The sequence below is a fragment of the Castor canadensis genome, chromosome 4, assembly GCF_047511655.1.
Source record: "Castor canadensis chromosome 4, mCasCan1.hap1v2, whole genome shotgun sequence".
In the NCBI taxonomy this organism is placed as follows: Eukaryota; Metazoa; Chordata; class Mammalia; order Rodentia; family Castoridae; genus Castor; species Castor canadensis.
The window spans coordinates 4,731,305-4,745,555 of NC_133389.1; the positions used below are offsets into that span (position 1 = coordinate 4,731,305).

General features: G+C 41.1%; 1 protein-coding gene across 1 annotated transcript in view; it reads left to right on the plus strand.

The window, feature by feature from the left end:
• Cyb5a (cytochrome b5 type A) overlaps positions 1 to 13,897 on the plus strand; it is a 29,934-nt gene extending 16,037 nt beyond the window's left edge. Inside the window, exons 2-5 of the mRNA XM_020182308.2 lie at positions 4,728 to 4,856; positions 7,067 to 7,096; positions 11,785 to 11,819; positions 13,534 to 13,897. Of these exons, the coding sequence (XP_020037897.1) occupies positions 4,728 to 4,856; positions 7,067 to 7,096; positions 11,785 to 11,819; positions 13,534 to 13,615 (276 nt within the window). The 3' untranslated portion in view covers positions 13,616 to 13,897. The remainder of the gene's footprint in view (positions 1 to 4,727; positions 4,857 to 7,066; positions 7,097 to 11,784; positions 11,820 to 13,533) is intronic.
• The last annotated feature ends 354 nt before the right edge of the window (positions 13,898 to 14,251 follow it).

The window sequence follows — 14,251 nt, forward strand, 5'->3', positions numbered from 1 at the left end:
TTCATAATGGTTCTAAAACTGATATCTAAAGATATGTGCTTATCTCATGTATTTATCGAAATATTTGCAGGCATTGAACTAGATACGAGAGAAGCACAGAGCAGATGAAAGTCTCCGTCTCCACGAATCCCACAAACAAACTGGTGTGAAATAGAACTTCAGGGTGTGCTAAGTGCTGACTGTACTAAAGACAGACATGTATGCGGTGAGGGAGCAGGAATCCTCACCAGGGCAGTTGCTGTCAGAGCACAGTATGAGGGAGGTCTGGGAGCCCGTATTCCCAGCAGAGGGTATATCTCAGGCATAAGGACTGGGATGTGAAAAATGACAACTATTTATTGGCATTCCTTCATTTGTACCTGGGCGTTGTCCTATGCAAAGTATGTTTGGTAGCTTGTGAAGTTGAGATTTTACAAAAGCATATGCAAGGAGTTGTAGGTTCACAAGATATGTGGACACAGTGCATTAGTGAAGGTATTTCCGTAACCATTTGCCCCCAAACCTGCTCTCTTTCCAGGGTTCCCTTTCTCAGTTCTTGGCAGTTAATACCATCATTCATTAACTTGAGTCATCCAAATGTTTGATCATGCATTCATCAAACTTCTGAGTCATCTTATTGCTTGTTGCTTCCTCTTTCTCAGGCATCTTTACTGTCAGGAAGTCCTATTATCCAGTCCATCTCCATACCCTTTACACCTCTTCATTCTGCTCATCTCACACCAATTTACATTGCTTCATCTGGGCTGTCTCACATCCTTCATCTCTTCATCCCCAGGCTACTACCTTCTACCCTGAACTATACTTACTTCTTGCTGAGGTTTCTGTAGTGGCCTTAGAGAATATCTTCCCTCTCCTCTGTTACTCTTGTGCCTGTTGTCCGCTCTGGAGACTGGGATATAGTTTAAAATTAAACCTTATTTTGTCACTTTCTGTGTGTAGGTACTTCCAATGACATCCTGTTGCTCACAGGACAGAGATTGAAGTGTCCCCCCAACCCCTTCCCTGACTAGCCCGTCCTGCCTCTCCCCTGCCTGGCCTGTCTCCTTCCCTCTGGGCCTCTGACTGGCCACCTACATGTCTCTGAATTCCAGGAACCCTGTGCTATAGGACCTTCCTACTGTGCCACTGCCCCTCTACCCCACCTCTGCCTGTGTCTGTGGTTTTCTCCTCTGTGTTGATGACACGCCTTTGTCATCTTCATGGCACGGCACCCATAATTTCAGGACAGTTACATTCTCTTGCAGTCTGTTTCATCTGTTAGACTGTACCCCCAGGGCAGAATCCAGGCCCATCTTTACTCACTATTGTGTCTGACCCATGGAAGCCTTTGATGTGTATTTGTTGAATGAATCAACTTGAGCCCATAAACTGAAAGTGAACTCTTTCTTTGGGAATAGAAGACTTTATGGTACAGGTCTGGCTCCAGGAGAAAGGACTGTGTGTTCCCATTATTGTCCCCTGTTATGTCCTTCCCAGCCTCACTGTCCCCTGACATCCCCTCCCTACCTTTCCCTCTCCCTCTGGGGAGGACAGGTTTCTGATATGGATGTCACCATGTGGAGCCAAAGCCGCATTTGCCTTCAATTCTGGGAGAATTTAGGCTCCTTTGTTACTACTACTCTTGCTGTCCAGGACTATGCATTTTGGGCTTTTTATCAACTCTGTCAGGAAATCACCAGATGGTTTTACTCACCTGTTATCTTCCTACTTCTCCTTTTCAAAACCGGTTTTTTCTATCAGCCACCCCTGAATTCTGTAACCTGCCCAAAAGGTAGGACACTACTTGCTTCCATTCACTTATCTTTGGGAATAATCAAGGTGGAGTAAACACTAGCACAAGCTTCTCCTTATTAGTTAAGAGTGCTGACAGGTAAGGAAGAGCACTTCTTTTAGTCTTAAAATGTGACATATGCTTATGAAAACTGTAGCATGAGTTCCCTGACGAGGATAGGAGGAGACAAGATGAATTGCCAAGTTTTAAACCATCATGATTTAGACTTAGTTAAGACAGCAAGTTCTCTCTCTCTCTCAAGTATTTTTCAAGAAAAACATTAAGTGTTACAAAAAGCTAGTCCATTACTTTACTCTCTGATAAAGATTTAAGTTATTTTATACTAAAAAACCGTGAAGTTTTAGGCTTTGATTTTCTTACTGATTATTTAAAAAAAGTGTTTAGGATAGAGTAAAAGTATTTTTGAACATCACTTAGTTTACTCAATGCTAATTTTTTGTTAGTTTTATATATTAAATTTTTTTCATTGGTGGTCAGTGAGGCCAATATAACCGAAGATGTTTCTCTTTCTTTTCCTCTTTTTTCCTAAGAAAATTGCCTGACAAATGGTTTGGGCAAGGTATAAACCAGAGGCAGATAGGTTCACATGTCTACCACCCTGTGTTTCCATTCTTGGTCAGAGGTTAAGAGGAGGGGATGTGTTTCAGGTTAAGACTGTTGCATAACTGTGAAATGGAATGTGTGCTTTCTCCACGTGAGCACTTTCTAGTGCACAATTCTGTATCGTAAGACTCCCTCTTACTTCGTGATTCTTTAAAGCAGGCCGAGGCATTGATTTGAACCTCTTGAATTGTCCTGCAGCATAGTGGCTGAGTCTGGTAGGTCTGTTCTGTCTGCACTCACCTATCCTGAGTGAGACCACCAGTTAATGAATGGGTCAGTTTAGCCATTGCGGGAGGAGCTGTACTCTGTGAGTTTACCTGCTTGTGGGCACGTTAGTCGTTTTACTTCACCTGCCTCCTTGCTTCTCTGCTCCTCCATCAGTGCTACCAGTTCCAGAGTCACAAAGCCATGTTGTCACTGCCACAGCCTGGGAGGTGTGTCTGGAACCTTTCTGTTGCATTCCAGGCTAGCCAGAGCAGGACACATTTCACATGATCTGTTGAAAGTCCCCTTGAGGGAAGACACTCAGTCACACTGCTGGAGAGGTTCACTGTAGATGCTGGCTGATACCTGCTGAGCACATGATCCGGGTCAGGCTATTTGGGTACACTTAGCACTCCAGAGCTGCACGAGAGAAACACCATTGTTTTCCCAAGTTCACACAGTGAGTGGTAAGCACTAAGCCCTAAGGTCTCTGTACCACATGGTTTCACCTGTTTTTGTTTGGCAAAGCAAACTAGGATAATGTTATCTAGCTCTCTAGATAGCAAGACTATGGGTAATTTTAATTTTATTCTTTGTGCTTCCTAAGTTTTCTACAATGTACATGGATAGCTTTTATAAAGAAAAAAATAGGGATTTTTTTTTTCTCGTGTTTTTGGCAGTACTGTTTGAACTCAGGACCTCTCATTTGCTAGGCAGGTGCTCTACCACTTGAGCCACACTCCCAGCTCTTTTCAACTTAAGTTATTTTCAGGTAGGGTCTCGTGTTTTTCCTTGGGGTTGGCCTCAGACCATGAAACTCCTATCTACAGCTTCCTACATAACTGGGACCACAGCATGCATTAACATGCCCAGCTTGTTGGTTGAGGTGGGGCCTCACTATGGGCTTTTTTTTTTTTTTTTTTTTTTGGTCGTCCTGGCTGGCCTAGAATCTCGATCTTCCCAATGTTTGCCTCCCTGGTTGCTGGGATTACAGGTGTAAGTCACCATGTGGGGTTGTTAAAAATAGTAGATTTCTTTAGCACCAGATATGTTTCAACAAAACAGAAGGATAACTGCTCACCTTTCTATAATGCTAGATGCCTTTGCCCTGCATTATCAGGAGAAAGTAAGAACTCATTTTAGTCAGCTGTGACGGGGAGAAGGATTTTGTTGAGTTGTTAGACCTTTATTGGTGAATTGCTCAAGCTCAGGGTGAATCGGATCCACGATAATCCTCAATTTAAGTAGTTTTTTTTCTTTTTTTATAGAGAAGAGTATTTAGGATAATTTAACCAAGAGCTTTTTTCTTTCTGCTTACCTGAGAACACTTTCCTTGCCTGAGAACCTCTAAATTCCATCACCTGTGACCAGTGACTGCCCCCCGCCCCCCGTCCAGTCATCTTAGAGAAAAACCCCTTCTTGGATCACAGCCATCCTCTGCTTCACCAGTTAAAGAAGTTGAATGCACTAAAATACCTCAGTGCAGTAAAGGCCCTTCCCACCCTTGCCCCTCATGGAGCTGGACCCTCTCCTTGTGCTGCCGTGGTCCCTTTAGCAGTGTATCCTGACAGCAGCATTCTGAGCAAGTTACTTGTTTTGCTTTTTTTCCAACTAGAAAGCGCATTCTGCCCAGCAGGCAGTGCTACCTGTACTCTACATCACAGGCACTGGGTGTGTACCCCAAAGGGAATGAGTGTCTGTCTCCCTCTTGTGACTTATCATCTCAGGCCAGCAGCCCCCCCCCAACACATGGAGAAAGCCACAAGCAGGAAGTCTGAGGTGGTGGATTCAAGAAACGAGTTGGGGAGAGATGAAGGAGAACAGTTCTGAAAATGTTAAGGAAAAACAAAGCCTCCATTACGAAGGCATTAAGGATTCTTCCTAATGCTTTTGCTGCCATCTGAATGATGTGGGCAAGAGGAACATCTTATGGACTGAAGGCCCTACTACACTTCTGCAAGGGAAGCTGGATGCAGAGGAACATGTGCTATCCACACTGTGGGCAGTGGCAGTCACCCATGCTCATCTGTGACTTCTGGAATGGCCTATTTGTCTAGATATACTGGCCACTTCTTTTAACTCATTGTTCTGAAAAACATTACTTTTTACTCTGTGTATCTTTCAACAGCACCCCGGTGGGGAAGAAGTCCTAAGGGAACAAGCAGGGGGTGATGCCACTGAGAACTTCGAGGATGTCGGCCACTCTACCGATGCCAGGGAACTGTCCAAGACGTTCATCATTGGGGAGCTGCATCCAGTGAGTGCATTTTTGGGGGGAGGTTGCTTATTTCTCTTTAAGGCTGTTGGTTGACCTTACCAAGTCTACATTTGCATCTATACTAATTTAAAAAGGAGCAAAGCAAAAACAACTCTTGACTTTAGAACACCATTTTTGCCATAAATTAGTTGGCCTGGAGTTTCTTTGCACTGCACTGGCTGCATTTTTTGCCAGCACTCAGCTGATGCTCTAGCCCAAGGTCCTGACCTGAGGAGCACTTCTCAGTGTTCCAGAGGTCACAGGTGGTGAGGTCAACCCAGCATAGCTTTCTTTCCGTTTTTTTTTTTGACCATTTGTTTGAGGGTACTGTACTTTCATTAGTCTGAGGATATTTTAATTCTAAAAAAGGATTTTATAGACAGAGCTGATTAAATGAATAGTCTCTGCCTTATGTAAGTAAAGCAACACTTTGTTCTCTTTCTGCCCACTTTGCCCCAGACCTTTGAGAATATTAGCTTTGGCTGACTTTTGGAAAACACTGGCTGTGTTTGGTTTTTATGTGAACACAGGGCTGTGATATGAACTTAGGCCTTAGGGCAGGTTTAAATGACTGCATGGAACTGCACCAGTCTGTCACCTAAGTTAATTGAGAGCATAGGTGAAGATGGGAGAGAAGGGCTATGAGTTTTCTGGGTTTCAGAATAGAAGGCTGATCCCAGACTATGCATCAATCTGTTTCTATTCCCCAGGGAGCACCTGGCCCCTTTCTGCTTCCCTGGCTCCTGGTGCATTACATGTGCCAGCCAGAGGGTGAAAGAGTGGCCAGGAGCAGAATTTTCCCTAATGGGAGACAAATATCTGCCAATGGCCTCATCTCAAGTGTGCAAACTGTGTGTATATATATTTGTGTGTGTGTGTATATATATACACACACATAAATTGTCTATAGACATCAATGTATAACTATGACTGTCATGGATAACATTCTGAACTTTGGAACAGTAGGTAGAAAATACCTTTTGTCACTAAATCTGCTGCTAATTTTTGCTGCCAAGCCAGATAGATCAAATTTTGTATTTAAGAGCTGAAAGCTTAACCAAATATATATTTATATATATAAATATTTATGTATATAAATATATTAAATATATATAAGTATATTAATGTAAATATAAATATATTAAATATATATTTATGCATAGAGAGAGAGAGAGAAGAAGAAGGGAGGGAAGGAGGAGAAGAGAGAGCGAGAGAGGATGTATTCTCTCTATATTTGTAAAACTTTATTCTATTTAAGTGATGTTTCTTGTAATGACCGTGAATGAAAGAAAGGTTCCATTAGGCTCTTTGTAGAGGATCTAGAAATTCATTTTTTAGACCAGCTTCCATTGAGTGGGGAGGATTCTGTTCTGTGGTCTTGTTCTTTGGTAGTAGGACATGTGTACTTTGAGGGAGTGTGCTTTACTCATTTGGGAAGCTTCTTTGCCTACATATTTTTACCTTCATACTTTCCAGAATTGGAATAGTTTTATGGTAGTCAAAGAGGCTGCCTTTAAAATATTCCATGCCATCCATTCCATTCCAGTCCAGTCCAGTCCAGTGCCTGTGGGGGTGGGGACGGTGGGTTTTAGGCCACAACTGCAAAGTTTCTTTTTTTATTTTACTTTATTTTATTCATATGTGCATACACTGTTTGGGTCATTTCTCCCTCCTTCCCCCCATCCCCTAACTGCCAAGTTTCTACTTCACCTGCCTGCTAGATTTTCCTGTGGTTAGCCTTTTTGGATGTCCTTGGTTTTTGACACATGTGGCTTAAGATTTAAATAGTTTGTGACCCTATAGTTGGGAGATTGCAGGCATTCACTGAACATGGCCTGTAAGTTAGAGACTGGTATACATCTCAGGGAATTTAGAAGAAGGAAGGGAAGAATTAGACCTTCAGCTGCTCCCTGTATTAAAGGCCACAGTCTGAATCTAGAAAGTGTCTATAAATGTCAATGTATAACTATGACTGTCAAGAATACCATTCTGAACTTGGAACTGTATACAGAAAATACCTTTTGTCACTAAATCTGCTGCTAATTTTTGCTGCCAAGCCAGATAGATCAAATTTTGTATTAAGAGCTGAACCCGAAATGCTAATTACCGAATAGTAATTTTAAAAAAGGCTTCAAAGTAAGCACCTTAGAAATGGTACTTATTGTAGATGTTTTATTATTCCTAATGTTCCGTTTTTCTTCTTTTTGTAGGATGACAGATCAAAATTAGCCCCTCCCTCGGTAAGTGTGACATCTCAAATGTTTTGGTGGATGGAGTTATCTTCATTAAACCTAACACCTGTGAAACCAAGAGTGAAAGTCTTCCATGTACCTGACTGAAGCTTCACAGGCTTTTTTAGACAGAAAGCTTAGATAGAAGCCTGTTGGCTTGGCAAAAGTTCTTATTTGTATGAACCTGTTGATATTTTTGTGAGGAGTGCTTGTATTATGTTTGTGCAACTCTTAGTATTTGACCTGCTTTTTTGTCATGATGATCTATTAATACCTTTTGAGGTCTGGGGTGTAGTTCAGTCAGTGGTGGAGTGCTTGTGTAGAATGTGTAATACCCCGGGCTCAATCCTTACCACTGCAAAAACCAAAAAAGCACTGTGCTTCTGATCTGAAAAATTTGGCACCAGCTTTATTTTTGTAGAACTTAAAACCTGAATGAGTTGAAGCATTTTAATCTAAATCTTTGAGGACACTGGCCATGTCTACTTCCTCTCCATACCTCAGGGACAAAGTATGTGTTCAGTAAATGCACTTGTTTCACAGGCTGGTTCACCAGCCCTCTCCTTTTTAGTTGACCTCACTGACATTTGCAGATAAATCTTGAGTCAGAATTTATGAGAGCAGCCAAAGTTCCTAAAAAGTACAAGTAGGCAAAATTTAATTCCTGGCCTGTAATATATGGGGAAAAGTTCTGCTTCAAATGACAGAAAGTATAGCGTTTCATTTTGGTATATGCTTTTGGTTTTAATGCAGAAAGCACAAACAGCAAGAGTCTGAGCTTGTAGGGAGAACTGGAGAACTGGAGAACCCATTTCATTGGCTTTGCTGACAGGACCAGGACCTTGTCTTTAATCTCTAGTACAAAGTAATTAACTCACTAGTGTGAGCGTAAAGGCCCCATGTGCTTCAGCTCTCAGTGCTGTTCAGTACGAAGCAATTTCTTTTCTATTTCCCCTTTTCTTGTTCTAAAAGAAGCTTAAGTTCAGTGCTGGCGATGCGAGTGCTTCAGGAAGATAAGAAATGAGCTTCAGAATTTGAGTGGCATTTGTAACAATTGCTTAGAATCCTTGCCGTAAATTCATTCCACCAGGGAGCGTCTGCTTGGAGACTACCTTTTGCACAGTGAAAATCTGATGCACAGAGTTTTTGCTTTATTTCTGAAGTCTGTCAGGGAAAAAGTCTACTTTTTTTCCTATGAGATGTTTAGGATGCTAAGAATCTTGGCATGTGTTGTTCAGCTCCAGGGAGAACAAGGCTTTGAGGAGGCTCATTACCCACATTTAAGTCCACGGCAGGCCAACCAAGTCTCTAAGTGTGGCACTCAGTCAGAGGCCATCAAGTCTGGAGTGAGGTCTAGGTCCTTCTTCATTCACTTTTAGAACATGTGTGTTGGGCTCTGTGTGGTACTGATAGCTTTACTGTTTGCAGTCCCGTTTAGTTTCGTTTTGTATTTTAGCATGCCGGTCACGTTGACACTTGGAATATTTAGGGGACTGAGCAAGTGTACATGCTGAATTCTGGGAATCAAGCTTTCAACATCAGATGAAGTGTTTCTGCCAACATTATGCTAGAGTGAGCGGCTCTTTGTGTTAAAATCTTTGCCTTTGTTTCATCACAAAGTTGGTGCTTGATCAGCTTGCTGGGTATAGAAGATGTCACTGGAGTCTGAAACATACTAATCTTTAAAAATGAGTATTTTTACTCTCTTCAGAGATTTTACAGATGGACCAATTCTTGAGTATTTTATTGTAAAGAATAAAGCCCATTTTCTCTATTGTGGCTTTGCTTAAGTTAGAGCAGACTGGAGGAAGGTGTGGGGCAAGAGTTTAGTAGTTGAGAGCCATAAGCATACAAAATGAAAGAAAATGCTTGACCACTTTTCTAGGTCTGTCTTCCCTGTGCACACAGTTTACCAGAGCTAAAGCGGATCCTTGGGTCCTTAGCTATTTCTTAACTGTGTGTCTATATCACCATCTATCTCAAAGCTGGTCTGATTTTTTTTTTTTTTTTAATGTTGCATTCTTGAGGCTTAGGTTGTAGTTCAGTGGTATAGAACTTGCCTATTGTGTGAAAGGCCCTGGGTTCAATCCCTAGCACTGAAAAGACAAAAAAAAAAAAAAAGAGTTGCCTGCTTAAAATATTTAATTCAGTTGTGAAATAAAATGCACTAAAAATTATTAGCTTGAACTGCCCAAAGGAAGCATGATTTGCCAAATTAAGATATTTGTAAGTAGGGCACTGGTGGCTCACGCCTGTAATCCTAGCTACTCAGGACTACAGTAAATTACAGATTAGATTACAGATTACGATCAGGAGGATTGCAGTTCAAAGCCAGTCCAGGAAAATAGTTCACAAGACCCTATCTCGAAAAAACCCTTCACAAAAAAGGCTGGTGAAGTGGCTCAAGGTGTAGACCCTGAGTTCAAGCCATAGTACTACAAAAAAAAAAAATTGTAGAATAGGAATTACACATTTTAATTAAACATATCAGATTTGCTAATGTAGCAGGTATTAGTAATAGTAGTACCCTTTCTTGGTTATAATTTTCAAAGTAAATTTTTATCTGGCTCTCAGAGTGTCCTTGTGAGATCCACAGGCCTGCCAAGTACATGAAGATAGTACAGCCCTGTTAAATACTTTGTTCAAGGACATATAGCCAGAACTGAGTTCAGCACCCATCTGTGGCTTGCCAGTTGTGGTCTTTTATTGTTTGTTGACCCTGGACAACTGACAGTGCATCACTGTCAGTACTTTTGGGAAAAAGTCTTCAAGTAAGAGTGAACCAACATCAACTTAAAAATGAGACAGCCCTGATTTGCAAAAGCTTATTGGGCTTTGCATATATTTGTGTGGAGTTTATCATACTTTATACAGATTTACATGGCTTTTATAAGTTATCATGCATAATTTACACCAATGTAATCATTAACTTTTTTTTTTTTTTAAGTTGTAGAGTAAACAGGTGGCAGAGCTTGTTGTAAAAGCTAGGGTTTTTTCTCTGTTCATTGTTGATGTGTTTGACAATTCCATCTCTAAATCCAGCAAAAGCCCGTCAGAGCACTGGCCACTAAAGACAATTTGCTTTTTCATCCAGGTGCCAAGTGGTAAACTCTAACTTGCTTTAACTCTCAAGCATCCTGGGTTATGGAGCTGAGAAGATAGTAAACAGTCAGAAAAGCTGGGTGGTTTAAGTGCTGGTAGTGATGATGTGCTTGCACATTTTAACATTATAGCAGGGTTTTAATTTTATAGCAGTGTATTAACATTAGCACTCATAACGACTGTGGAGGCAGAGGACGGAAAGGCTGGACTCAGGGTGCACCTGAGGTGCCAGCATGTCTGGTAAAATGCATGTGCCCAGCATGACAAAGTAATGGGTGTTGGTGTTTGCCTTCTTTTGACTGTTACCCTCACTTTCCATTGTGACAGTAATATTTTACCTTCAGTAAGCTCTGTCTTCAGAATTGATTATGTTTTTCTTCTAATAGCTAAATAACGTTGTTTGCATATTTCAATTATTCCTAGTAATCTTTGTTAATTTTCTTCATATTTACAAAATTGAAAAATAATCTTGCAGTAGCTATTAATACCTTTTATAGACACTAAGTTTGCTTTAGTAGGTAATAAATGTGACGTGTTCTTTTTAAATGACTTATTTTTTTCCCCTACTGTGTCAGGACTCTTAAAGGCGGTATGTCAAGGTTGGTGTGTCTCCTAACTGCCTCGCCCACGCTTCCCTAAAGCTTGCTGCCCTTTTGCTGGAGTCTTTAATTTGCCTGTGCTCTGCTGGAGTGAAGCTTTGCCTCACTGCAAACAGCTCACTGTTGCTGGTGCTTTTCTATCTGTGCTGTGAGAAACTGCAGGCAGAGGACTGCAGCAGCTGCCTCATCTGTAGCTACTTTTGTTTGAAGTACTAATACTTTTGCTGGTGTGCAAATGTAAAAGAATGCTTCTTAACATGTGTTCAGCCTAGCAGTTTTATGTGTCTCCAGGCCTTAGTTTGTCAGCTGTTTGGGAAAGTATGCATTTTTCCAGAGACATCGTCTATTCACTTTCTGGGCCTCACAAGAAGGGCTGTTCTCAGAAAGGGCTGGAAGTAAAAACGGCTTCCTTTTTGTTGGTCAGGCAGAGCAGTCCTCAGGGTTAGTCAGGGTCTTGTAGGCACCATTTGATGAGAGTTAAAGGAGGCTCAGGAAAGGTGGCTCAGAAGTTAGAATGTGAGTTGACAGCTCTTAGTTTTTCTTTCTGGTTGACATGTCCTTAATGTAGTTTAGGTATACTTTTACATCCTGTTAGATTTAAATGAAGTAATTGGTATTTTTATTGCACATTTCATGAATTAAACTGCTCTTTCTAAAAGACAATAGTGGGGTTCTATATATGTGTCCCTGGCATCTGTTTTAAGTTTCTCTGTTGAAGTATTACATGCAAGATATTTTATGTAGAGTATTTTTAACATTTTCCAAATCATCAAGGTCATGTTATAAAGTAATTTAAGTCTAGATCTTAATATTTTATATTTGGGAAAAAATGGTGAAATTAGGCTTTTGAGTGAAAAGAACTTCCTGATGGAATTCTCCCTTTCACAGCTTGTGAAGAGAGCATTGGATACAGTGCTGTGATCTTGTTTTAAACAGGTTTTAGTCCATGGAGGAAGATTTCACCTTAGCTTACTTTGTGCTTTCTCTCTGTTCCAGGAACCTCTCATTACCACCGTCGAGTCCAATTCCAGGTATGTGGGGACTGTCTGTTAACACAGTTTTGGGCTGGAGGGCTCGAAAGTCAGATTTGTGACCTTGGCCTCCACACTCAACCTCCACGCTTGGCTCCCACCATGCTTCTCTTCAGCTCCCATCCTGGTCATGATCAAGCACCCAACCTTCAGCACTTTCTGTGCTGAACTGTCACCTCCAACTGCCAGCACTATCCACAGTGACCTTGCCTAGGGCTGCTTCTGCCCCAAAGAACATCCAGCACAAGTCAAATCTTCTTTTCCCCCAGGCCCCTTCAGGCTATCAGTCCCATGGCCATTGCACCAAGCAGACATTCCCTTTCCTTCCTCCTAGGTACAAGGTCAGCTTCCTAAACTGTGGTGGTTACCATCCCCTAAGCATGGCTCAGTTTTCCTTTCCTGCTAAATTGGCCCTGAAGTTGAACTCAGTAATCCATGAGTACTATGAGGACTAGATTTCTTTGTTACGGTCTAAGCTTATATTAACGTTTGTGGCAGCTCTACCACATTGACTTACATATTATATAATAGCCTTTTTTTATGCTTTGGACCTAAGCTCAAAACCACACATTTATTTGTATTTAGCCTGTCAAATTCAACTGTCCCAGTGTTTTGGTGTTCTGAACATTCCTGCCTGCTGGCAGTACTTCCTCACTTTATTCTTTGCTGATAGTCTGGCTTCTTTCTAAATGGAAACTGAAAATCCCCAACAAGCCCCACTGAGGCAAAAATTATACTTGTAATCCCTTAATACTTTAAACCTTTACATTGAACTTGATCTTTGAATGAGTTGATAAATGAAGAATATTAAACAATAGAAAGTTTATGGTACAAAATATATGTATCCATACTTTATTTGAATTATAAAGCATATACATTAATTTGCTTTCTAAGAAATGGAAATTAAATTGAGGATTCAACTCTGATTTTAAAATTCAAATCTACATTGAAGCTCTTCCCAGCTGTGTTCCTGATTTGGCCTATAAATCTGTAATTTATAGTTGATTGAAATTTTATGCATCAAGATGAAACACTGTATAAATTATACATTTTTGTGAATTTAGGTGAGTAAACCACACTTTGGGGTGCTGTTTTTTTAAAACAGTTTAAATGCATCAAACACAGGTGTCAAGGTTGGTTTTTCAAAGTGAAATCTCAGAATGTTAGAGATGGTGTAGGTGGCACGCCTAGTCTCCCAGCATTGAGGACCTCCCTCTCCCCCTCAACTTTGTGCCTCAGGGGACCTCTGCCCTTGGCTCTGGAGCTTGCTGATAGCTAGCTCAAAATGAGAACCGTGGTCTTCCAATTCTCAATTTAGTGCTGTTTGAAATTCTTAACACAGGGGACTAGCGTTAAACTTGTCAGGAGTTTTCATTTCTGTTACCTTGTGATAGGTATCCCAGAATTTAATGTCAGCAGGAATGTCACTGGTCCCATGTGTGTTGGGAGAGGTATTAACACTTATCTCTGTATAAAGTTTGTGGAAATGACTGAAGCAGAGCTGGGGGATGGCACCAGCAGGGGAGCACAAATGCCAGAATTCTGGGGCACATGTTGTGCTCATATCACTTCCAGCAAAGCTGAGTTGTCCTTTTAGCTAGATTGGTTGTAGAGGTAAGGAAGACATGCCATGGTAGTTCTATCAAAAGGAGCAAAGATTTTGAGTTCCCTGCATTGCACGTCATGCAAGCATCATTGTCCTGTTTCTTTCTAGTTGGTGGACCAACTGGGTGATCCCAGCCATCTCCGCACTGGCTGTAGCCCTGATGTATCGCTTCTACTTAGCAGAAGACTAAATACCTCTCAGAAGCCCAGGAAGAAAAAACTGCCTGGACCAAGGAGAAAAGAAGCCAGTGTTAATCACTTCAACTGACAGAAACTTTCACCCGAAACAATAATTTTAATATGTCTGTTTCTATTTTCTTCTACATTAGAACAAAACAAAAAGAACTGTACTTTCTACTCTTACATTTTCAAATGTGCCTTTTCTATTCATCAACTTTATTGATGTTTCTTCACTGTGTAATTTACTTATTGTAAGCATGATCTTTTTAAAATATATCTGGCTTTAAAATACACCTCCATGTTTGCCTGTCTGTTTAGTGTATAACTGTCTTTAATGTTAGAAGCTTTGATTATTTAGCAGAATTACTTAATGTGTCAACCATTCAGATCCAAGCTGTCCGTGTGACTTGAGGTAAGGGAGTAGGTCTTGGTGCTTCTTCATGTCTTAATTGAGTACCCAGTGAAAGAGGGTAACTGACAGGATCTCTAGGAGACTCCACACCTTGCATGCCGGGAGATCACCAGCAACGTAAACACCCGTGCACTGTGAAGGACATTACTACTGCCTGTTCTCAGTTTTAAAGCGTCATTCCCAAGAGACTCTCAGCTTTGAAGGTTCTAAAGTTCTGAGAATTCCCTATTCAAGG